General features: G+C 38.5%; 1 protein-coding gene across 5 annotated transcripts in view; it reads right to left on the reverse strand.

The window, feature by feature from the left end:
- The window catches only part of LOC134345297 (ephrin type-B receptor 3-like), a 92,680-nt gene that overhangs the window by 52,876 nt on the left and 13,650 nt on the right, over positions 1–26,154 (reverse strand). For all 5 annotated transcript variants that reach the window (XM_063045747.1, XM_063045743.1, XM_063045748.1 and 2 more), the window contains exons 2-3: positions 9,261–9,325; positions 4,351–5,023 (exon numbers count right to left, since the gene is read on the reverse strand). In XM_063045747.1, coding sequence (XP_062901817.1) covers positions 4,351–5,023; positions 9,261–9,325 — 738 coding nt within the window. The remainder of the gene's footprint in view (positions 1–4,350; positions 5,024–9,260; positions 9,326–26,154) is intronic.

Raw genomic sequence — 26,154 nt, forward strand, 5'->3', positions numbered from 1 at the left:
AAGGCTGAGGATGAACTGGTGTCCAGTTCACTACTCCAGGAGGCTTTAGTCACTTCAGTGCTGAGCTGTCTCTGCAGGTGTGGCCTAAAGCCAACGGTACTCAGTTCAGCACTGAACCTGGCTCTGTAGCAGTAGGCTTACTTTCGGGGACTGTGCTTCATGTTGTGCAGATTTTTTTTTAATTGTTTGCAGGACGTGATCTTTCTTTTTCTTCTATTGGATGTATGACTGTCTTTGGGGTATGGGATTCTTTATTGTGTTTCTTTGCTTGGTGAGTACCTACAAGAACATTAATCTCAAGGTTGTATATCGTATACATACTTTGAACTTTGAACATAGTTGATGCTTCTACAACTATAAAAGTCTTGAACTTTTGACCAATGATATAAACATCATCAAAGCTCCTGTTTTATGCTTTCACAATACCCACTTTAAAAGGCATTCCAATGAAGTAAATACAGTTGCGTGTTTTTAATGTAGTTTGTATTGTGCAACAGAAATCTGAGCCAAGAAAGCACGTGATTTATATTTGGACAACTCATCTGCATGAACAGATGCTTTGGTTGACAAGAAGTAGAATATTATGTACACATTTAAATGAGGATATTAAATTAATTGGGGTCTTGTGTGGCAAAAGGAATAAAAATTTACATATGCTATTAAACAGACAAACAGAAATACATTATATAATACCATACGAAAAGCTGGTGTGACAGGTAGGACTTGAGAATGATTTCCTGTTATTTTCCTTCGTTTTGCTAGTAAGTTTTTCTTTCAAAGCAACATCAAGGAACTGAAGAATAAAGGTGCAGATTGACATCTGCAGTGATCAAATCTATTTTTTTACACAATGCATCAAATTATTTCATTAAGTTTTTTTTTCCTTGCAACATAGCAAAGTCAGTGTATCTCTGCCTGCTATTCCCCATCAAAGACACACAAGTTCTGATTGCTTTCGTTCCTTCATGAAATGCTTCCTATCCTGGTCCTACACAACTGAAGTTGTGGTCTTTTGTAATGCTGTTGTGTGGTGCCGCTGGTCCATTGCTCTTACCGCCCAGGCTGTTAGGTGCTCTGCAACGGATGGTGACAGCAAATGGTACTCTGTGATGCTTGTCTGGCAGATCATTGGAATGAAAACTATTTCTCTATGAAGTCATTGGGATATTCTTTGAATTCCCAGCATAGTGTCAATTGGATATGTTCTGATCTTAATCAGGATGGTGAAAAGCCAACCTATTGTACTTTAGCACAAACATTCTGTGTCACAATCTATGTAAGTGCGAACAAAAAAAGGACTTTAAAATGCATGACTAGCCAATACTTCTTGTAACTGCCTAACATTTGCTGAAACCCTCTAGCGCAGTAAGATTGTTTTACTTATTCCATTATTTAACGAGCTGAGCTTGCAAAAATGGTCTACGATACGACACTTCACCTGTGAGTCGGCTGGTGTGATATACTGCATCCGGTGCTCCCGATGTGGCCTTCTATATATTGGCGAGACCCGACGCAGACTGGGAGATCGTTTCACTGAACACCTACGCTCTGTCCGCCAGAGAAACCAGGATCTCCCAGTGGCCACACATTTTAATTCCACATCCCATTCCCATTCTGTTATGTCTATCCACGGTCTCCTCTACTGTAAAGATGAAGCCACACTCAGGTTGGAGGAACAACACCTTATATTCCGTCTGGGTAGCCTCCAACCTGATGGCATGAACATTGACTTCTCCAGTTTCCACTAATGCCCCCACCTCCCCCTCGTACCCCATCCGTTATTTATTTATATACACACATTCTTTCTCTTTCTCTCCTTTTTCTCCCTCTGTCACTCTGACTATACCCCTTGCCCATCCTCTGTGTTCTTCCCCCCTCCCCCTTTTCCTTCTCCCTAGGCCTCCTGTCCCATGATCCTCTCATATCCCCTTTGCCAATCAACTGTCCAGTTCTTGGCTCCATCCCTCCCCCTCCTGTCTTCTCCTATCATTTTGGATCTCCCCCTCCCCCTCCCACTTTCAAATCTCTTACTAGCTCTTCCTTCAGTTAGTCCTGACGAAGGGTCTTGGCCTGAAATGTCGACTGTACCTCTTCCCAGAAATGCTGCCTGGCCTGCTGCGTTCACCAGCAACTTTGATGTGTGTTGCTACAATAATAACTGTTGTTTTTGCAAATCATATTCACCAAGGCAAACGGTTTCCATCATAAACTGAATTTTATGCAAACCTTTAAAGCATCAAAGAAAAATTCTTTAAAATTTACTCAAATAAATGCTTGAATATTAATTGCACTATTCAGGTTCAAATCTCTTACTAGCTCTTCCTTCAGTTAGTCCTGACGAAGGGTCTTGGCCTGAAATGTCGACTGTACCTCTTCCCAGAAATGCTGCCTGGCCTGCTGCGTTCACCAGCAACTTTGATGTGTGTTGCTACAATAATAACTGTTGTTTTTGCAAATCATATTCACCAAGGCAAACGGTTTCCATCATAAACTGAATTTTATGCAAACCTTTAAAGCATCAAAGAAAAATTCTTTAAAATTTACTCAAATAAATGCTTGAATATTAATTGCACTATTCAGGTGTGCCAGAATTACTCTTGTAAATGTTTGTTGAAGAAAAAAAGCTTCTTGTTGTACTGCTGAAAGATCCTGCATACTGTATGCAAAGGTTTTATGCGAAATGACTATTAGTTATACACTGTAAGAATAAATGACTTAATGCCTGTTCAGTGGCTGCTGAAAGTCATTGTTTCTTTTTAGCAGATTACCAAAGAAATTACATATTCTTCATTAGAAAAAGTTATAACATTAATATTTAGAAGGAAAACAGATTTTGAGGGTCAAAACTTTTTCACATACCTATTCTGGGAAGTAACTTTGTCAAAAATGCATGACAATAACTATCTCAAAAGCACAGATAGTGTTAGTCCTATCTGTGGGGTGAAGTCAGAGATGACCAAATAGGAGTAACTATGAGAAAATATCAAGCATTAAACTAGACGATCCTGGAACATGTAATTGTGTTCTGATTCAAGGTGCTTCATGAAGAGATTTTATGATGGAATGGCTGAAAATTCACTAACAATACAAGTGAGCAGGCAACTTGAATCTATTCGTAAAAACACAGCCAAAGTAATGGATGTGAAAACAAATCTAGTTATAAATATCACGAGTTTGACAGATATATGAGCTATCTGAATTTTTTATAATTCAGTTAAAATAGCACGGTCATGTGAAATGTAAAATCCTGAAATGAAATTATGGGCTCAGTTGGAAGACTCTACGACATAAATTGAAACAGATTATTTAACAAAGTGTGACTAAACGTTGTGGCCAAATGTTGAAAGATTGTACCCAGTTTAAAACCAAAAATGCTTTAGGACTTTTACTTGGTTATCTTTGAGAATCACAGAACATACAAAACATTTTGTTTAACACCGACTTTTGCTTAGTTCCACTCAGGAGCCTGAACGGCTGAGGTAAAGTTCAAGAGAGAGTGACTTTAACAAAACTGTGGAAGCAATAGCCTTGATGGGGTCTCAAGCTTTTATAATTCATATTATGAAAATGGACAGGGAAAAAATATTTCCAACCAAAAACAATAGCAAGTCTTCATTTCCTAGTAATATATCGCTTTGTGTGGAGTGAGGTGTTCTGAATACAAAACTTGGCATAACCTTTTGTAGGTTATAGAGTCTGCATGCGTACACACTGAACTAGGCTCATTAATCACTTGCAGAGTTCTATCCAATGTAGGGCAGTCTTAATTCCCAATATAATCTTGGTTTAAAGACAGTTTACATCTTTCCCAGTAAGGTCTAAATGTATATCTGACAGAATGCCCTCCATCAGTATATCATTAGCAGCTTCTTTTGAAACTATTTGTGGTCAAAATATAACCAGATTTGATAAAGGCAACATAAGGAAGCCCCGAGTGGGAAAACATTGCCATTAATATATTTTATTTGACCAGCAAGATTTTGACTTCATGACGCTCCTGAATTTTTGCATATTGTTGGAGCATTTGCTTCATTTATTTCCATGGATTGAAATAAACAGGAGACCACAAGCAGTGTCTCAGCCCTCCGCTTATCAAACTCATTGAGGATATACAAATGCACAAGTAACTATATATTTGACTCATTTAATCATTCTCCTACAAACTCATCAAATTCCAACACTTAGTCCTGATTAAATTGTTTTATTTTCCCCTCAAATATTTCCTAGTGTGAAGACTGGGAAAGTGCAAAATGTAACTAGTTCCAAAAAATTAATCTAAGAAAGAAAAAGTGCTGGTACAGTGGAATGGTTAAAATCAGAAATGCCAGACGTACTCAATAATGCTCCTACCTTGACAAGCAGTCTCCATTTCAGCAGGTTCATATCCAGCAGAACAGGTACAAGCTCCAACAGGAACCATCCATTCCCCATCCCCATTGCAGTAAAGCTTCAAGGGGACAGAGACTTCATTTGCATTACTGACACAGGTTCCAGGAGCAATGACAAGTGATGTAGGTTCTGCTCCAGTAACCGTTTCTGGAAAAACTGCAAATTTTTGTATCACAGATGGGCATTTCTTGTAGAAAACACGTAGAGAAATGATTGACATGCATGATCCCAGATCCTGAAAGGCAAGGTAGAATCCACTCTTGGACAAGGGACCAAAACTTTTGATCTTCGTGTTAACTCTGCCAGACTCCAGTTTGGAAAAACTCTCATCGGGGGCAATGGTGTCCACTTTCACATAAGGGTTCTCCATCCAGGGTGGAGTTGTTGCTGTTGCTGAATCTGTGTCAGACTCATAGTAAAATAAATTAAAAGTCTCCTTACAAGAACCTGGGATATTTGGTATACTGTTGCAGTCCCGCACAGTGAATTTCATCTCCACATATACCCTCTGAACGTCTTTACGCCCTATGTAAGTAGTTCGAAGCCAGTTATTCTGGTTTGCTTCCATCACATTACAGACCTGGTATGTACGAATGGGATTCATTCCATCGTCATATCCACTTACTTCTTCCCACTGAATAAAGCAAACAGAGAATATTTGTTCCAACAATTAAAGGAAGTTGCTGACATTTTGTTAAATAGTGCTAATAAAATTATCTATACATTGACAATTAAATGGTTCTCCACAGATTAACATTTTCATCAATCAGCATTGCACTAGATTTATGCTGTCAAACTTTCTATTCATGTAATGAAAAAATGTTTTGTCGATGCTTTGACATCTGCTGTACTTCCAAAACCATTTAACTGCCTACAATCCTTATTTTTTACTCACATTTTAGGGATATTCTCTTTTAATAACATATTAACATCTACATTTTCTTTACATTTTTAAATCAGCTTCGGAACTGTTCTACATAAAACCACCTTTCATAAGCTAAGCTGTCGTTGTATACAGGGAAATCATTATTCCAAATGTATATAAACTTTTAGGGCAGACTCCCCAGAACAAAGATTGACATTGGTGTTTACTATTTTACACAAATAAAAATCAACAACGAAGATTTTATTCCTAAAATATGCCTACCGGCATACAGCTGCTAGATTTACTAAGTTGTTACTAACTGCTAAAGGTCACAAGTCCAATTCATGTCTGATCTCATCAATGTAGTGCCCAAGGTTGCTGTTTTACTTGATCCTGAATTCTCTTAGGAGCTGAGTGAAGAAGCTCTTGAAATGTGCTGGTACTATTAATGGAAAGTCAAATTAATGTTATTTGTGGCCCTTATTTTGGTGCAATTAAATTAATAAACATATTGATCATTATTTTACAGCCTGTGAAATAATTTTATTTAAATGATCAACAAAAAATGGGGTCCTCATTGTGTAGTTAGTAATGTCATTTGAAAGAGGAAATTGTACTGGAGTAGAGCCACAAGCTCATAATGAATACGGTCATCTGTTTTGGGTAAGGAATCCGAAAGCGGGATGGTATGGTGTGCAATATTATTAAAACAAATAAAACAGAATTCAACAGACTATTTTTCCACAGTCTACTTTATCTTTAAAATTTAATTGGTAGATGGAGAGCATCTTCTTTAGTACTTGGCAACCACAGTCCAATGCAAAACAAATTATTATGATATGTGTACTAAAGTTGAAAGGTTTTTGTCACAATTTAGGAACATAAATTACACTAAGATAAATAATATTGTGGAAGATTCTTTCCACATTTATCTCATCCATTCACTCTCCATTTGAGACTTTTATATAAACAGTATCCTTTTAAAACAGTAAATATTTATTGAGTATAAAAATCAAGTCAAATACAGATTTTGCTTCTGGTGCTGAAAGGCCCAAATTTGACCAAGTACATTCAAAATAAAAGGGCTGTATGATGAATAAGAAGAGGTGAATTCTGTCAACATTTTTTGTAATATTAAATCATGCATACAGATTGATATAATTTATGTTCAATAGCCAACCATTTTCTTCTATATAGAAGCTTCAGAGTTCAAACATTATTCTGGCAAAGATAAAATGTCCCATAACATGTCCCATTCAACAACTGGGTCTGAAATACGTAGATTTTTTTTTGGCAATGTAGTATTTTACGTTTAAAATGGACATGGAGAATATTTCAGTGTTTGTTGGAAGCAAATTTTTAAAAAATCATGAAATTGTTAGTTGTAAAACTACAGTACTATGCAAAAGTCTTAGGCACAAATATATAGCTAGGGTGCCTAAGACTTTGGCACAGTACTGTAGCAATTTAATGTATTGCACTGTACTGCTGATGCAGAAAAAAACAAATTTCATGACATGTGAATGATGATAGACCTGATTCTGATATGGGTCTCTTTTGTGGACTGAGAGTGGGAAGGGGGCAGGGAGAGGGGAAGAGAGAGAGGAGGGAGCGGGAAGCACCAGAGAGACATTCTGTAATGATCAATATGCTGAATATTGAGAATCAAAATACCTTGCCTGATGCGTAGGGCTGGGTATGTCTGCACCCATGCCACCGCCAGCCCCTGATACTTCTTCTCTGCTGCCTATCCCACACTCTTCCCACTAAGCTCTACCTTTGCCGTTCCCAACCTCCTTTCATTTTCGCCAGATTTGCATATTTGCTCCCCACTCCACATAGACAAATACAGAACTGTGCAGAAGTCTTAGGCACTCTAGCTATATATATGTGCCTATGACTTTTGCACAGCACTGTATGAAACTGCAGATTTAGCAGAATTCTATTCTTAGTTTATTCTGAGAATTATAGGTCATACAATATTGCTATCATACAACAGAAATTTACTTCTGCAGGTTAAAAGCCACAATTTAATTTCTGGTTCAGACATTTATTGATACATGGTACTGGTTTTCTTACTTTTTTCCATCTGTCACTCAAGGGTTTTGATATGTCAATGGTTTCAATGAAATAAAATCTGGAGTTGTGTATAGTGAACCTGATTTCTTGCCCAACTGGCAGCTACAGATTAGAGTGTATTGTAAACTGGGGAAAGGTTGCAGACAGCAGCAGATTCTCTCAAACTTGCACAGGGAGCTTGCAGAATTCACTCATACATAGTCAGAATTTCTCAGGTTCACCTCATCAACATATAAAATGAACAGGAACTCCTTCATCGAGAACTGATTTTGAATCTAAACCTTTTGTCTAACATTGAAAGGATACCCATGGATAATCAAAACATTATGATTATGAGGACACGCAGTCCCCTTTTATTGTCATTTAGTAATGCATGCATTAAGAAATGATAAAATGTTCTTCCAGAATGATATCACAAAAACACAAGACAAACTGACTTAATTAACAAAAACCACATAATTATAACATATAGTTACAACAGTGCAAAGCAATACCGTAATTTGATAAGAACAGACCATGGCACAGTAAAAGTCTCAAAGTCTCTCGAAAGTCTCATCATCTCACACAGATGGTAAACCTCCAACGCCAACTTGCCGGTGCAGCATCCTGGAAGTATCTGACCACAGTCCAACTCCGAGTCCGTCTGAAAAACTCTGAGCCTCCAACCACCTTCCAACACCCAGCACCATCTCTGCCGAGCGCTTCGACCCCGGTCCCAGCAACAGGCGATACGCAAAGCCGAGGATTTGGGGCCTTCGTCTCCGGAGATTCTCGATCGCCCAGTAGCAATGGCAGCAAAGGAAGCATTTCAGAAGTTACTCCAGATGTTCCTCTGCGTTTCTCACGGCTGTCTCTATCACATCCGGATTGTGCATGGCCCCTAGTTACACATAATCGATATTCATTCCGAACGGCCGTGTGCGCTGCGTCGCGCCACCATCTTCTCCTCCCTCCATATGAATATCATGTTAAATATTTCTTACCAATTCTGTCAAACATCATTTATTGGATCATTTAAGCGTTATGAGGAGTCAGAAATGGCATAATTTGCACCTTCGCATTGACTTTTCCCATTCAGAAAGAAATCAAAGTACTTCAGATTGAAAAATCTATTTCCAATCAGTCTAATCATTGATTACACAGACCTTCAGATCCAAATCCAGTTATGTTACATACTAACAATCTGTATTCAGTGAGCAAATTTGTCGTATCATTTCAGTTTGTGATTTTATTTCGAATACTTGAAACAGCTAACACTACCACATATTTCCCATCTGATTAGTTTATTTGAGGTTTAATGTAAATTTATTTTAGATCAAATCTGTAATTCTTAGGCCTTGGACTCAACACCTCCCTTTGCAACAGATCACAATCAGGAAGAATAGGTGCAACACGTCCACCACAATTAATCTCAAACCTGGTGCTCCACAAGACTCCATATCAGCCCTTCGCTCCCAATACACTTGTGACAACGAGGCCAGATTCTGCTCTGATTCCATCTACAAGTTGGAAAATGACCACACTAAAGTGGCCGTATCTCACATAGCATTGAATTGGGGTACAGGAAGGAGATAGAAAGCTCAGTGACATGGTGTCATGACAACAAACTTAGTATCAGCAAAACAAAAGAGCTGGTCATTGGGGTGGTGCAGATAAATGAAGAAGCAATATTCATAACCCATGCAGGAAAACTTGGAAAGTCATATTTAATTTCTCATATTTTATAGAAAGCCATTTAGCCCATCATGTCTACGCTAGCCCTCAGAGAAATTCTTCTCCTCCAGCTATTTGACTGCAAGCTGTTCTGTCTTCTACCACCTTATTTCTCCTTATAATTCAAAACCTACCGGGATTTTCTTGCTAAAATCTTTTCTCACTGACAGTCTAATTGTGTGAGCCTGTGGTACACTGTGCAAATTGCCCTCACCCCTGTTTCTGGATGTGCAGTCCATCCCAGCTCGGCAGTTGCCCATCTTGAATCCATAAGGGTCTCTGTGGATCAAAATAAAGACAAAAGTTACTTTGCGATACTTAAAAAGAAAAGCAACACAAATGCAAACTAGTGTTCACAAGAGCTTACACATTCACACAGAATCAAAAGGAGGAAATGCAGCAAAATGGCATTATTGGCTCCTTGCACCCATTCTTTAGAAATATAGTGGCTGTGTAGTTTCTGGGATATATTTGGGTATTATTTCCTTTATAATCCCATGATATTTTTCATTCACAGAGAAGAAATTGTGTAAAAGGTGCACTTACTCCTTTAGAAACAAATGCTTTGTGTTTCAGCCACAGAATTTTTTGATTTATGCCAAATCAGACCTGGAGGTCTCAGCACATAAATCAGCATTTTAAAAGGCAAAGGTTAAGGAAACCAGAGGCACAAATTGCTTGGGAGGGAGGACAAGGTCAAAAGCATCAAGGGGTTTAAAATGGATCAGGGTAATTCACATTAAACATGCCCTAGAGCGAAGAAGGACTGTTACAAATCAGTGAAACAGGGGGCTGTTTCTGCAGCCACATGTGAACAGGAACAGCTGCTCAACAGCCTGACCATTATAAAGGGGTACCACCACATCAAACTTACACTGAGGTACACATTCCGCTCTATAACCTTCGCAAACATAACTTGCCGGTATGTGGAATACATGGATTGAATGATGACTAATGAAAATGTTAGGAGTAAAAAGCATGCCATGGGATACTGAACAATAGGAAGATCTTGAGTTGCCCCAAAATCACTACCCATCTCTGGATCATGTTGTGTGTTCCAGCATGGTTCCATCAAAGTTGACGGCTCCCAGCTCTCCAGTGTGGTCCAGGCCAGGGGAAGGATTGTCTCAGTTTAGGTAGCCAGCTGCACTCACAACATGGCTTTGGTGAAACTTTACCCCTAGACTTGGAATCTGCCAGAACCTTGTCAGCATAAGTGGGGCCATTAAAATGGCAGTGAACATCTTCAATATTCATAAGTATACATATCCAGCAATGCTGAATATTTGTAAAAAGGGCAAGATTTTTTTTGCTGAATACAAAAAAAATCCATATATTAAAAACTACTTTAAATAAAAGCTAGGATCACAACTTGAGTTTTGCCTGGAAGATGATTGTTCCATTTATTTGGAAGGGGATCGCAATACTTGGGCATTGTTTAACCCAGCACAGGCTCTGAGAACTGGGGGAACTGTGGATTCCATTAGGATTCACCTGACCAACCACAGTCAGCAGGAGATACATAAATGTAACACCACAGAGATCTCTGGATATCAGGACTATGCAATATTAGCAATGGCATCCGATGCAAGATTTATCCAATATTTCATACAGCTCATTGTTGTTGAATCTGCTATTATTTACTCTGTAAAGTTAAGCTGATTTTACAAAGAAATTCCCCATTTCAAAATTTAATAATAGTTAAAAAATTGAAAATCATGATAGTGTCAGCTTAGGACCATGGGGCCAGATAGGAGCCATCAGAATGAACATATAGATAGCAGGTGCATTGTAATAGGAAACAATACTTAGTTATACCTTCCCAAAATGAGACCAGTGGTCAAGAAAGTCTTCCCTTGATTATAAGATTTAAAATGATCAGAGCTGGTTTAGACGGTAGACAAGTGGCAAGAACACATAGTTCTCTAATGCAAGAAAATCCAAGGCTATCAAAAAACTAACACTCCTATAAATCAGTGAGACTCAACAAGAGCAGCACATTTAACATTAAAAAAAGTGAGTAAAGTTAGAAATGTCTCACAGAGACCAACCAGAACTTAGGATTTTTGACACAACATTCAGAAGTTCCTAAAAAGGAAATTAGCTTGTTCATTGGAAGAAATAAGCCTTGTGTTTCACATCCACAGGAAGCCTAGAAGTAATTTATATCTAATTGCATTTTGGAAGGTCATTGACCGAAATGGACAAGTGTGGCATCCAACCTGCACACAGATCTCACACACAAATAACTTGTTCAGCTGTTCTTGGTGGTGCTCATTAAGGGAAAAACACTGGTGGAATACCTAGACATTTTACTATTCCACTTACAAATTTCAACACTGAATATTTTGCATCCTCCTATGCAGTTGAATGGGGCATCACTTTGACTCCTGAACTAAAGATGGAACCTCTAACTGTCAAGTACTGGTCTAAACGCTGTGCCCAAAACTCCAGATGGTTTGAATCTTCAATTTTCTGACTCAGAGGTAGCAGCATTAACAATTGAAAATGAAATACTGAAAGATGTGAAGATTGAGTAGGAGACTATATTACCACAGATGACTCCTGGGAGAAAAATTACCAGACTGATCAGCTCAAGTGTTGATCTTTTTCTGTATTTACAATACTGAATGATTCAGTGATGTCCAGCTCTAATATCCAGGCACAATGTTCATATCTCCAACTATTAATCAATATTAAGTTAAGGTAAGTTCTACACTATTAAGTATTTTCCAATTCCAACTTTCTCTCTCTCTCTCTCTCTCTCTCTCTCTCTCTCTCTCTCTCTATATATATATATATATATATATATATATATACACACACACACACACACACACACACACACACACACACTCACTCATTGGCCACTTTATTAGGTACACTTGTACATCCGCTTGTTAATGGAAGTATCTATTCAGCCAATCATGCGGCAGAACTCAATGCATAAAACCCTGCAGAAATGATCAAGGGGTTCAGTTCATACTTGGTTGAATAATTGCTTGTTCAGAATTAATATGTATGATATGGGCTTTTATAGGGAGTACACTTGTCATGAAAAGGTGCAGCATATATTGTTTGAATATAGTTTCTATGAGGTGCAAAGGAAACATCAAATTGCTAAATTGAGATTTTTGGGACAGACACAGTTTAACATGGAAAGCTTGTTATGATATCACTGTCATCGTAATGTATATAAGTGCATATTTGACTTTCTGAAAAGCTTCAGACTTCTAGCTATTATTTGAGTTGGGGGGTGGTGGGATTTTGGTGGGTATACTTCATGCCTCTTTGGTCCATAAGTAGGTGATGGTATTGTTACGCATCAGCAGCAATAGATATGAAATTGAGTCTTTTTTTATAAATAAACAACGAAATTTATTAACCCCTACTCAAAAACATAGAACAGTAAACAACTAACTTAAACGGAAGTTAACAGCATTATGCGTCTATAGTTATCAAACAGTGGAACTTAGAGACATAAACACGGAGAATTCTGCAGATGCTGGAAATTCAAGCAAAACACATCAAAGTTCACCAGCAACTTTGAACTTAGAGACAATTCTTAACAGATCTTACTCAAACACTATCTTAAGGTGGTAGTTCAAAGAGTCCAAGTGATTTATGAAATAAATGAGAGGAGAGACTTCCCGAACCAGCGATGAAAAAAAGACAAAATTGCTGACGCAGATCCCAGCTGAGAAATGTCCTGTCTGAAGAAATCACGAAGAATAAGATTTCTCACAGTAACTGTCCTTTCACAGGAGGTGGTCAACACACAACACCCGAGACCATGCAGGGGTTAACCAGAAGTATGTGCCACAATACCCATATGGACCATACCAAATGTCAGTCACATTCAAGGCACACAGAACGCCATTGATTTCTTGGGTTCGTATGAAGCTGGCAAATTCTTCACTCTCTCTCCTTCCTCGATTACGTAACCACCGACTGAGACTTCCCAACAAAACATCTATGCAACAAACTGCGGTCCCCCTTTTATACCGATTGGAACATGCCATCATGTGACATCACATCCTACCACTATCACAACCACTGCGTCATACTAATATCATGAGACAATTACAAGATGCCAATATCACAAGACAATTACATCATGCTGACAAGATACTCATGCGACAGGTAACAGTATGCACATTATGTTGGTCTGCCAATCGTCATTAAACTTTACAAGAAAAAGAAGAGTTTCAATTGTTGATCTGACTAAACACATGAATGGGAAGAAATGTGATCTAAGTGACTTTGACCATAGAAAGATTCCTGGTGCCAGACAGGGTGGTGTGAGCATCTCAGAAACTGCTGTTCTCCTGGGATTTTCATACACAACAGACTCTAGAGTTTATAGAGAATGGTGTGATAAACAAAACATCCATGTGAATTGCAGTTCTGTGGACGGAAACACCTTGTTAATGAGAAAGGACTGGTTAAACTGACAGGAAGGTGACAGTAACTCCAATAAACTCACATTACAACAGTGTGGTGCAGAAGAGCATTTCTGAATGCATGAATGTCAAAACTTGAAATGGATTGTCTACAACAGCAGAAGACCACAACAGATTCCACTCTTGTGCCTAATAAAGTGGCCACTGACTGTATATTTGCCTAATGTATTTCCTTCACTTTAGTGAGGACATTAGGTATAAATACTTTACAGATAAATTAATTCATACTGCAAAATGAATCATGCAAATAGATCATTTCAATGTACTATTTTCACCATGTAATCAGAGGTTAGGAATGCAGCACACTACAAAAGCCCTCGCCCTAAGAGAAGGCATGCCTTCATTCTAGAGTTAAATATTTTCTTCTCTAATTTTGTTTTGCCTTGACAAAAAATATTGAACAGCTTCCTAGGTGTGAAACAGATGAGGGTGACAATTGTGTCTGTATTTTTAAGTGGAATAACAAGGAACAGGAATGGCAGAGTTCAAATATTAACAAATTCCCTGTATAATTAATTATGGATGGTAACCCATGAAAAGCTCTTGCCAAATTTGTTTGTTGCCTAAACAAATCAATTAGCGGCATAATGAGATGTAAATTGACAGGAGCTCCTGGTCAGTGGGATCAAGTGATATGCTAGTGTAAGCAAATTTGAGTAGATAGGACTGGCTGCCTTGTTTGCTCAGCGTTGGCTCAAACAATGCAGATAACACAAAGCATAGATGATGAAAGATAAATGATTTTGCTTTGTTCTAGTGAATTTAAAGTAGAAATGGGGTTTTCAGGGGAGAAAAATAATATTGTCTTTAAAGTGTGACAGCATTTGCATTTTTCAAAGCTGTAAACATCAGGCTGTTTCTGTGGGAGTGCATAATATGTTGTTCAGTACAAAGCATGATGCTCCTAACAAAAGAAGCTCCTGCAGGCTTTTATTTTGATGTTCTGAAATTTCTTTTGATTTCATTCCCCCTCATGGAAGTGAATGAGGATGAATCAAACCAATTAGCAGCGTGCTCTTAAAACATGCAGTGCTAAGCTGTGAGAGATCAAAAGGTCAGCTGTACAATATTCTTTTGAATACTTTAAGCAATTATTGAAATAAAATGCAAACAGTTATAATTTCGGACATTCCGGTATTAAATGTGCCTCCATTGGCCATTCTCAAGGCAATAACCAACATGTTATTGCTACAGTATGCGTCCTAATTTAAAATGTAGATCCATTCCAGCACCTCAGTCTCTTTGCACATCACACCGTTCTGCAGATCACATGCAAGACATCAAACAAGTGATCAAATCTAATCCATGCAGAATGTTTTAGCCACCATCTTCTTGAGATACTTATTATCGAATTAATCTCCAGAGTTTAAAGATGCATGCCTGAAAAATTTGTTCAGTTTAAATCAATAGCCCTCACTCTCAGGGGAAGTGGTTGCTGCACAGTTCACAACTCAATACCATTTACTTCTTGAAAAATTTAACTGGAATGTTAGCTGAATTGAATTTATTATGAATAATTTCTATTTTATTCTGCCAAAGTCCAACCTGTCAACCACAAAGTCATCTAACTATATTGGAGGATCAGATCAGGTAACAATTATTTTAAAAATGAATAAGGATCACAGCTGTAAGAATTCCTTCAGCTCTCCTCTGCATACTAGCAACCAATGATTCCACCCAAGACAGCATCAAACAATTCCCTGAACTGATGAAAGGATTGACTTCAGTTAATCATGTCTTTTGGATAATCTTTTGTCATGTACTTCATTACAACTAGCATCTGCAGCTTTTGGAATAAATTTAACTTAAAAAGTCAGTGAGAATCATTTCAGTAACACTCCAATAAACATAGAGGACGCTGAAAATATTCCACAGTCAGTAACCTCCTGGGAGCAAGAAACCGAGTTAAAATTTTGAATGGACGATGTATCACTAGAACTGGAAAAATACTTTAAAAAACTTTAAGCAACTATCAGTCAAACATGCTATAGGTTGCACAGACGCAGATGGTCGGGGGGTGGGGGGGAGGTCGGGGAAGAAGGCAGAGAGCAAAGGGAATGTTTGGGTGGGCTTGAAAGGTAAAAATTGTGGTTGGTGCTGCTCTCTGAGGGAAGTTGGTAATTAAGAGAAGCTGATTTGCCTGCTGAGATGTAAATAAAGAAAGACAATTTAAGAACAGAGATAAGGAAAATAGAGAGGGAAAAATAATGCTATATCTGTGATGTATTAAACAATGCTATTGCAAAATATCTTAAGTAAAAGAGACTATTGGGAATACATAGCAAGTATGGCAGCAGCTGTCAAAAGACAAAAATAAGATTATGAATTGACCTTGCATCAGTTTTGACCAGTTCAGGCACAAACTCGACATTTCAGTCCAAGACCCTTCATCAGGACTGGAAAGGAAGGGAGAAGGTGCCAGGATAAATAGGTGGGAGAGGGGAATGAGCATATCTAGAAGGTGATAGGTGAGGTCAGGAAGGTAGGGAAGGTAAAGTCCCGGACAGGAAGGAACGTGATAAGAGAGGAGAGTGGACCATAGGAGAAAGAAAAAGAGGAAGAGCACCGGGGGAGGGGATAGGCAGGTGAGAAGAGGTAAGGGGCCAGAGTGGGAAATGGAAGAGGAGGTACATTTTTTTTACCGGATATTTGTGCCATCAGGTTGGAGGCTACTCAGATGGAATATAAGGTATTGCAACTTCACCCTAAGGGTGACCTCATCTTGGCAAAAGAGAAGGCCATGGACTGACATGTCAGATTAGGAATGGGAATTGGAATTAAAATGATTGTCCATTGGGGAGTTCTGCTTTTGGCGGAAAGAGCAACGGTGCTCAATGAAGCAGACCCCAATTTACAACAGGTCTCGCCAATGTAAAGGAAGCTACACTGGGAGCACTGAAGACCCCAGCAGATACACTGGTGAAGTGTTGCCTTGCCTGAAAGGATTGTTTGGGTCCCTGAGTGGAGGTGAGGGAGGAGGCAAATGGGCAGGTGTAGCACTTTGGCTGCTTACAGGGTAAGTGCTGGGAGGCAGATTATTGGGGAGAAATAAATGGACAAAGGAATCTTGGGAGGAAGTGATCCCTTCAGAAAGTGGGGGTGCTGGGGGGGGGGTTAAAGATATATTTGGTGGTAGAATCCTCTTTGGGGATGGCAGAAGTTGTGGAAGTTGATGTTTTGGATACAGAGACTCTAAGTAAGCACAAGAGGAACTCTATCACTGTTAAGGGCGCAGGAAGATGGGACAAACACAGATATTTGTCAAATGGAGGATATGAGGGTGAGAGCAGCATCAACAGTGGATGAGGGGAACATCTGTTCTTTAAAGGAGGACATCTCTGATATTCTGGAAAGGGAAGCTGCATCCTGGGAACAGATGCAATGGAGACAAAGGAACTGAGAAATGGGAATAGCATTTTCACAGGAGACAGGGTGGCAAAAGGTATAATCAAGGGAATTAGTAGGTTTATAAAAGATATTGGTTGACAGCTTGTCTCCAGAGATGGAGACAGAAAGATCAAGAAAGGGGAGGGAGGTGTCATAAATAGACCAAGTGAATTTAAGAGCAGGGTGGATGTTAGAGGCAAAGTTGATTAAATTGACAAGCTCGGAATGGGTACATGAAGCAGCACCAATCAGAACAGATATGACTCAGCCGGATAAACTAAAAGAATGGATTGGAATCTCCACAGGAAGCTAGGTGCACTCAAGATAATGATGAATCTGTGGGCTTGATTTGGAGATAAAGAGGAAGAGAAAGGGCAGGAACCATAAATAATGTAATATCCACAATTTTTGAATGAAAATCCTCAATACCTTTGCAAGGTGTAGTAATACATTTCTAGTTTAGAGTACCACAAATGGATCTCGCAATTTGGCTCCTCTACACTTACAAGCCAAATGCAGTATATCTCTATTTATTCTGCTAATGTGGTCCTGAGTTCTCAATTACCTGTCGCTGTAGTTCTCCACCCCACAGTTACTCTGTCTACTCTTTTCTTTCGCCTCTTCCACCGTTCCAATGAAGTCCTTCAAGTTCAAAGAATAAATCTCTTCTTCCTGCATGCTGTAGTTTTCCAGACTTAACGGTGAATTCAACAATCTCAGATCAGTTGTCTTCCTATTACATACCAGAAGTGGTCATTTCTGATGATGGGCCATCAACTTGTTGTATTAACTGTATTTTTCTAACTTCATATTTGTTGTCTACCTTTCTATCACTGTGGTGTTTGGTACTCACCCTTCCAGCATTTTATTTCTTCTCTGCTCTCATTCATCACATTTTTACATGTCCTGTAGATAGATCAGCTGTAATAAACCAACCACCAGCAGCAGCAGCTCTGTTTGCATCAGTCAATCACCCTTGCCCTCTAACCCTGTTTTAAGTCTCTTTAACTTAAAACAGGTCTGGTTTCTAACTTTTCCTGCACTGATAAAAGGGCACTAGTGGAAATTATGGCCATGTCTTCACCGATAGATGTTGTCTGACCTGTTGAGCATTTCCAGAATGTTCTAATTTCTAGCATCTGTAGATCTTTGCTTTGAAAATTGTTTCCATTTTTGAAAGTTTATGTTGATCTTACAGACTGCGTGCTCTCTCCCGGGGTGGGGTGGGGGGGGGGTGTAATGTGGGCAGTGGTTAAGGGAGCTATAAAACATATGTTGTTTCTCATTTTTAAGGAGCTGAAAATGTGTGACATTAGGTTGCATTCTACTTTAGATTCTTCTGTTGCAAGACAGCTCATCAGATACACTTCATGCTTTTGTGAAGTGTTTTGGCTACACCTTTGACTGTCTCACTTCCTCTCGCTTCTGAAATCTAGATCAAATTTTTCTGTTGCTTTTTTTTTATCTATATCTTTTTTTTGGTAGGCATTTTATTTAATTCATTCAGGATTTTGTAAACAGTTTTCTTTTTCTCTCTAAACCTTCTCTGCGATATTTTTTCTCTGAAATAAGCTCTGCATAATTTTCACCTTTATCTTTATCTTGCTATGCTACATACCTTGCACTGCACACCAAGGTATATTCCAAGCACATCTGTTACAAAGTGCATGGCAGCCTATTCAGGACGTAAACCAGAGAGTATTTATTTTAAAATGGTAAGATTATAGTCAAAACTACTTTATTGACGGCCTTAGGTCAAACGATGCAGACATTTCAACTAAACTAGGCTTTTACTGATGTACCAAAATCAGTGAAAGCGATTTAATACTACGTGTCCTGTAAGAGATTGTCCTGTGGTTTTGATCTTATTCCCTACAGATTTATGGAAAGCCCAAGTGTGCCATTTTGTGCAAATGGTTTGTGACAAGGTTCAGTTCCTGTACTGGAAGTCATTTATCTTCATCAGAGGTGATGAAATGATCCCTGACTCTTGATTATACTTACCATGTGTCTCCAAAGGCATCAGAAGGTTGAAAACAAGGAAAAATATAATGAGATTCGTGTAAGAGATATCTAACAGCTACGGATTTTAATTTAAGTAGGGATTGACAAATATCCTCTGCAGAACAGTCACCGATAGAATTAAAACAGATTTCTACTCATATGCCACAGTAGATTTGGTGAAATATTACACCTTGACAGAAATGGTTATAATGTAAAGATTCTTCAGCCATGCCCAGCTACTTAAAATACGATGAATAACATTAATTCTGTTGTTTGGTACTCAATGTGTAAAGCTAGAATCATATTGAAGACATAGAAGATATATTTTGTAAACATCAGCAACATCTCTAATGCATTGAAAAATAGATTAGGTGGTTGCTTAAGAGAATTTTTAGATCCACAGTAAACTAGTGTAAGTTGTAACATATAGTCATCAAGTAGCTTTTGCAAATTAATTCTTGTAAAATCGGTAAGAATAATTACTCTAAGTACTGATACGACAGTAGCATTCTGAGCAGGGTAATGAAACAACTAGGCTGTCCAAGAAGACTGCAATGACAGTGACATGATTACAAACGTGAAGCTTGGATTAAATCACTGAAGTCACAAGCAAATACTTAAAGAAACTGAATGGGCAAAATTCAGTAAGATGATTACCAGACAAGGTCAAAATAAGCAGCTTCTCAATATGGATACTGTATGTCTCAGGCTCTTATGATATACACTACATTATCGTCGACTAACTAGGCAAAGGTATCAACTGCCATCTGGTTGAGCAATAGCTGACAGGGTCATTCAACATCTGTTTAAAGAACAATTAATGTTTAGTTTCTTATTCATAATCTGTGACAGCATTAATCACAAAGGTTGACTGTTTACTGACTGTCATATTGTGCATTACCAGCATTTTTCTTTGTTCCGATTTGCAGTGTTTGCTCTCTGCATTTATGCCTCACTTTTAATTTTACATCTCTTTTTATTGCAGGGCGAGGCAGGAAAGGGGTGGGGTGGAGGAAATGGAACCACATCCATCCAGGTGGTCCAAAGAGATTGTAAATACACATCATGCACCATGTTTCAGCTTGAACTTGCATCTAAATTCTGTCCTTCTGATTTCAACTAACAATGGCAACAAATTGATTCAAATCCACACGGGTACATTCTCTCCTGCAGTTATGCCTGACAGATAGACATCTCCTGAGGGTGTATTTTGAGAATTGAGGCACATATTTATCTATCATCGTGTTTCAAACTCTTAAACTCTGGAAATAGCAGTTACCAATATTCAAATAATGCAAATCAGACACCTTTTAAACCTACTTCTACTGCCATTTTATCAGACAACTTACATAGTTAACATTTAGTTGGTTAAAGCTACCAGCGAAGCCTTTTTCTTAAACTAACAAAAAAGCCACGGTTTTTTTTGGTAATGCTAATACTAACAGCTGAGCATATCTGACGGCTCAAATGGCTTATGTCTTAGAGTCTTATGGTCTAATTCAGGTTTTGTTCTTGTCATAACCAGGTCTGAATTGTTCTTGAAAAACCTCAAGGATGGTAAAAGCCTTCTGACAGCAGGGAAAAGCATGCAGCTTATTCCTCCTGGTCTTCCGTTTACCAGTTAAAGTTACCGGGCTCTACATTCCAGGTGATGATCGTCCTGATGCAAGTTGCACCTATAATGAGAAATTTCAGCAGTTCCATGTGGAAGTACCAGCAATCCCAGAAAATTGTGGCTTTTCAATTATGAAAAACATTAAGAAGAGGCATATCAATGAAACCTTTAGCTTGAAAATACAAGACCAAATTGAACCACATCTCTCCTTCCAGCTGAGCCAATACTACTCATTCCATCCAAGTCAGAAGAATGAGGACAGGGCCTTTGGACGACGTTTGAAGAACAAGCCTCTGCTGTCATCTCTACTGTCCCCTATGACAGCCAGTAGAACTTAACCTTTAATAAAATGCTGAATTTCCTCACACAGGGGCCCACAGTGTCAGTGTATTTACATAATTAAGGATTACTTTTATTTCCATTACATACGAGAGATCAGGATCTCGGCCATAAACTGGCCCAATTCCCATGGCCAGACTCACTACAGCCATCTGCTGGCCTAGTAGGTTCTATTGTCACAGATATGCCCGACTTCTCCCACATTATTGACTCTGGTTATGGCTCTTTCCTCATCATTTGACAGAAATTCATAGCATTACAGCTAGGTCAGAGCCATTTTATCACATTCTACTCAAAGTCATGCAGCAGTGCATCAATATTCAGGTCTAAATTGTTTACTATCTTTCAAACATTGTTGGTGTACACCTCAATGTTCTACAGATGATTTTTTCAGAGAGCACCTGGAAGGAGAGCTGTGATTTAATCTTGGTTTTATATGTTCAGACTAAATGTTTTAGCTATGTTTTGCATAATCAGTAAAGAATGCTAGTACTTTGGTTGGAACTGTTGGCGTTTTTCCTCATTGATGCCACGAATTGTAAGATTTTCACATAATCTGGTAGTGTGGATTCCAGTTAATTGAACTACCCATTAAGTGGGGTAGCTGCTTACTTGGGACAATCCTTAAAGAACAAAAACTAATCAAAGAAGTAAACAGAATTCTCTTTGATTATTTGGACACTATGCCACTTAACAGTGACAGAAAACGGTTGCTGAACAGTTTCTAACTACAGTCAGTCACATGCACCTGTGTGGCTGTTAAAGACACAATACCTTGCTTTGAGCGAATATATCGTAAGTAGCATTAGTTGGGTACGATGGTGTTATGTTATCCCTTTGGGCTGACGGATGCCAATTCAAAAAGCAGTGATTTTTAAATCATTTTGTTTTTTATTTTGAATTTTAAAAATTTCAGACCTTTGCCGGGATGCCACAAAAAGATTTGACACCTCCCAAAAAAATTAATCTACTGGACCAAATTAAAAGCCATCAGCCTCACACCACTCTTTGTCAGCTGGCAGAGATAAATGGAGTGCCAAAAACTGAAATTGCACGCAATGAAGGCAGTCAATTATCTGCACTAGGTGACTGCACTGATTTTGTTCATTTACAGTCAAACAAAATAACACGGCAGTGTACACTGGACGAATTCCTCCATCGATAACTATTAGCAGCTAATACAGTTTTATAGTACCTCAGTACTGGCAGTGTTCTAATTTGTCCTGTATTTCTTTTAAATACATAATTTGCAACTCAGTTAAATGTTAGTTTGTCCGTTTTATATCTTTTTAACTATTTCCATGAAGCCTTGGCTCATTGCTTCTTAATTGGGCCAAAATTTACAGGTCCCAATATCCCAATTAACTGGAATCCACTGTACGTCCACAACTTGATGGCCTTTTTTTCTCCCCCCTCAGTGACATATGTACTTTTGTGTTGACCTTTGCTTAGAATCAAACCCACCTATAACTGTAGCAGTTGCTGAGCATAAGGTGTAAAGAGGGACCTTTTCGCCTAAACTCTGCCAAATTAGAATTTACACAGCAACAGCGCATCTACTAGCTTTAATGGCAATAGTGACAGATAATTAACATTGCTTTGAATTAATCGCAATTTCTTAAAGTTCAAAGTAAACTTACAGTCAATACGTATATATGCCACCATATACAACCATCAGTTTCATTTTCTTGCAGGCATACTCAATAAATTTAATAACCATGATAGGATCAATAAAAGACTGCACCAATAGGACGGACAACCAGTGTGCAAAAGACAACAAACTATGCAAATACAAAAATAAATAAATAATAATCAAAATCATAATAAATGAGAAATATATCAAGAACATGAGATAGTGTCCTTGAAAGGGAGTCCACAGGTTGTGGAAACAGTTCAGTGATGGGGCAAGTGAAGTTATCCCTCTGGTTCAAGAGTTCTATGGTTGAGATGTAATAACTTAGCTGTTCCTGAACCTGGTGGTGTGAGTCCTGAGGCTCCTGTACTTTCTCCCTGATGGCATCAGCAAAGAAGAGAGCATGAACTGGGTGATGGAGGTCCCTGATGAGGGATGCAACAACACTCAAAGGTGAAAAGGGCTTTATCTGTGATGGACTGGGCCTTATCCACTACGTTTTTAAGGATTTTCTGTTCAAAGGCATTGGTGTTTCTATGCCAGGCTATGATGCAACCAGTCAATACATACTCTCCACCACACATCTGTGACAATGAGTAAGAGGTTGTTGTCATGGCACAACTCAGCCAGACTTTCAATCTCCCCACCCCCCCATATGCTGATTCATTGCCGCCTTGATTCAGCCTATGATAGTGGTGTCGTCAGCAAACTCAAACAATAGCATTGGAGCTGTGCTTCAGCACACAGTCAATAAATGTTTTAAATATTTTTTTCATTACTTCACAGTGTTTAACTTTTTGTTTCTAGAGATTAATTTACTTTAATTGTTTCATTGGTTTTTATTATTTGTTGAATTATTCTGAACATCAGGGGCATTGAAAATACTTGAGGATTTTTTTTACAGGTATGGCATCCTGCTAATTCATGGGCACAGTTCAGCCAGATGAGAAATTTCTTCAACTATTTCATGGGCGGGACATTTTCAGACCTGTAGAAGGTGTCTTGCAGCAGGGCACTGAACAGAGCTATGCCACTGAAGAATGAGCAAGTACTTAGCACAAAACTAACACTAGGCTGCAAAGTATATGATTACTACCAGCAATGATATGATGTTGATCAACAATTTCAGATAATCAATTTTAAAAAGATTACATTAAGAATACCTAATGTTCAGTTAGCTGTTGTAAAAATTTACTATAAAATATGGGTTTTGTTGTTCTCCATTTATAATTATAGAAAAACGTACTGGAATGTTTAACTTGGACATAGTTGTATTATTCTGTGTAAGTGGGCCTTAATTAAAACATCTATATTGAGAGACGCATTTAATTCAATTTGAACCTGAAACAAAATACCAACATCATTCATGCAGAATCTCAACAAAAGGTATCTGCAACTTTGCTTTACTCTATCAACCAAAGAATCAACTCCATCAGTTTTAACTGGCATAGAATCATAAAGAAATAAAACAGAGAAGCAGCTCACCAAATCCACACACAATATCATCCTCCAAGTACTGCAGCTTAGTGTGCTGTTCCATTTCTGCTACTACAACTCATACTTTCATAAACACTCCCTTTGTTTCACATACCCCTTCACCACCTTCCCTCTGACTGAAAACTTGCTTGCATATCTCTTTTTCTCAGTTCTTAAGAAGGGTTGCACACTTGAAACATTGATTCGTTCTCCTTACAGAAACCACCTGAATGGCTGAGCTTTTCTGGCATATTTTGTTCTGTGCCAATAGAGAAGTTTTATGTTTAATTCATTTGTGCAGTAGTTTAGTTACTTCTGGTACCTATGCCAGTACCAGCACACTTCAAATCTTGATTACCAGGAATTAACACATGAAGTGCCTGATATGGCAGCATCTTGTAATATCTAAAATCAGCTGAGTAAGTGGCCATGATCAAACTTTATTGTTTATTTGTTTTCGGAGGTGCAGTGCAGAATCGGCCTTTCCAGCCCATCAAGCCATGCCGTTCAGCAATCCTCCAATTTAATCCTAGCCTACTCATCGGACAATTAAAATGACCAATTAACCTTCCGACTGGTAGGTCTTTGGATTGTGGGAGGAAAGCAGAGCACACGGAAGAAACCCGCGCATTCCACGGGAAGAACATACGACTTCCTTACCAGCAGCAGCGGGAATTGAAACTGCGCTGTAAAGCATTGTACTAACTACAATGCTATCCTGGTCGTTAATCAGTATTGCTCCCACATTCATTACAGCACCGACACATAGATCAGTGACGGAAGATCAAGCACTTGATTTTTTCTCATCAATCCTTATAAATCAAACTTTCTAAATTAGCTTGACAGAAACTGAACACAGCCCTGACTAATCCACATTTCAAACACCAGGCTGCAGGTCTTATGTACACTCAACTTACGTATCTGGAAAACTTAACAGTACTATAATTTTGCTAAGTTATTTTTAGTCATGATTATAAGTTCTGAAAATACATTGTGGTCTTTATTTCTAGAAGACTGCACACAGTACTTTCATTTTTCTGTTTGAAAGTATTAAGCTGGTTAGCTTACTCAGTTAAATGTCTATATTTTTTGAGAAAATAACTGAAAGTAGGAATCAACTTCAAATTCAGTAGAAGTGACATCTGTGCCCTCAGATTCAAACTTCAACACGTTTCCATAGTGCTTTGAAATATTTCAAAAGTGCATCAAACTATTCAATTCCAAAGTGTCTGAGTGTGGGTATGGCAAGTGTGTGTAGCAAGCAATATTCTGTGTGTGGCCTCTGCTACTCTAACATTTTCCTTGTATCGTAACAGAATACAATAAGGCATGAACTTCTATGAAGGCCAGAGAGAACTATGGGCCATGGAAAATAATTGTGCATTGACTTCTGAGAATGGACTCAGGCATGCAATGGGCTGGAACAAAAGGATCTGACGGGGTTAACAATGATGGCATCATCCACCCCCTAAAGAAAGTTGATAGTTAATTGCACAAGACAGAATTTTTTTCACCCACTGCAGCCGCTTGCTTCAGTTGCTGCATGCAGAGTGCAGTCAGTTATACAAAATTATTCTTAGGGAATAATTATACCAGGGGGAAAAAACTGTGAAAATGGTAATTTTGCCAGCTAATGAGCTACAGGCTGCCCTGCTTGTCTCTCACCTACCAATCTGCAGTGAGCCTTGACTCAAATGAAAGAAAATACCGCAGAGTTCAAGAGAACTTGAGCAACATCTCAGCAGGCAGTAATTCAACTGAGATGAATGAAAATCACAGCACAGTCCAGCCATGCCGGTGGGTCTTAGCATGTTAACGGTAGCAAATGAGAGACCTCCACATCCCCGTTGGGTGTATCCAGCAGAGACACAAAACAGAGTATTTTACAAAACAGTTTTCAATTCCGTTAGAAAGATGTTCATTTTACTAAATATTGCTTGCAATAATCTGCACAGTGAGAGAAATGCATGTATGAAGACACCATGTTGGAACATGGTTTTGTAGCACTGCTGCAGACATGAATCCTAAACAAATTGGTTTTGTTTCTGCATACAGTAAGTTTAATTATCTGGCACTAATTTATGCAAACTAGTTTCACTTGGTTTAAAATGTTGAAGTCTTCAGTACCATAAATTTTAAATGCTACAATACATTTAGGGAGTGGGTGGTCCAATATGGTAGAATGCTAGAC

This window comes from Mobula hypostoma, chromosome 4 (assembly GCF_963921235.1).
Source record: "Mobula hypostoma chromosome 4, sMobHyp1.1, whole genome shotgun sequence".
Taxonomy (NCBI): Eukaryota; Metazoa; Chordata; class Chondrichthyes; order Myliobatiformes; family Myliobatidae; genus Mobula; species Mobula hypostoma.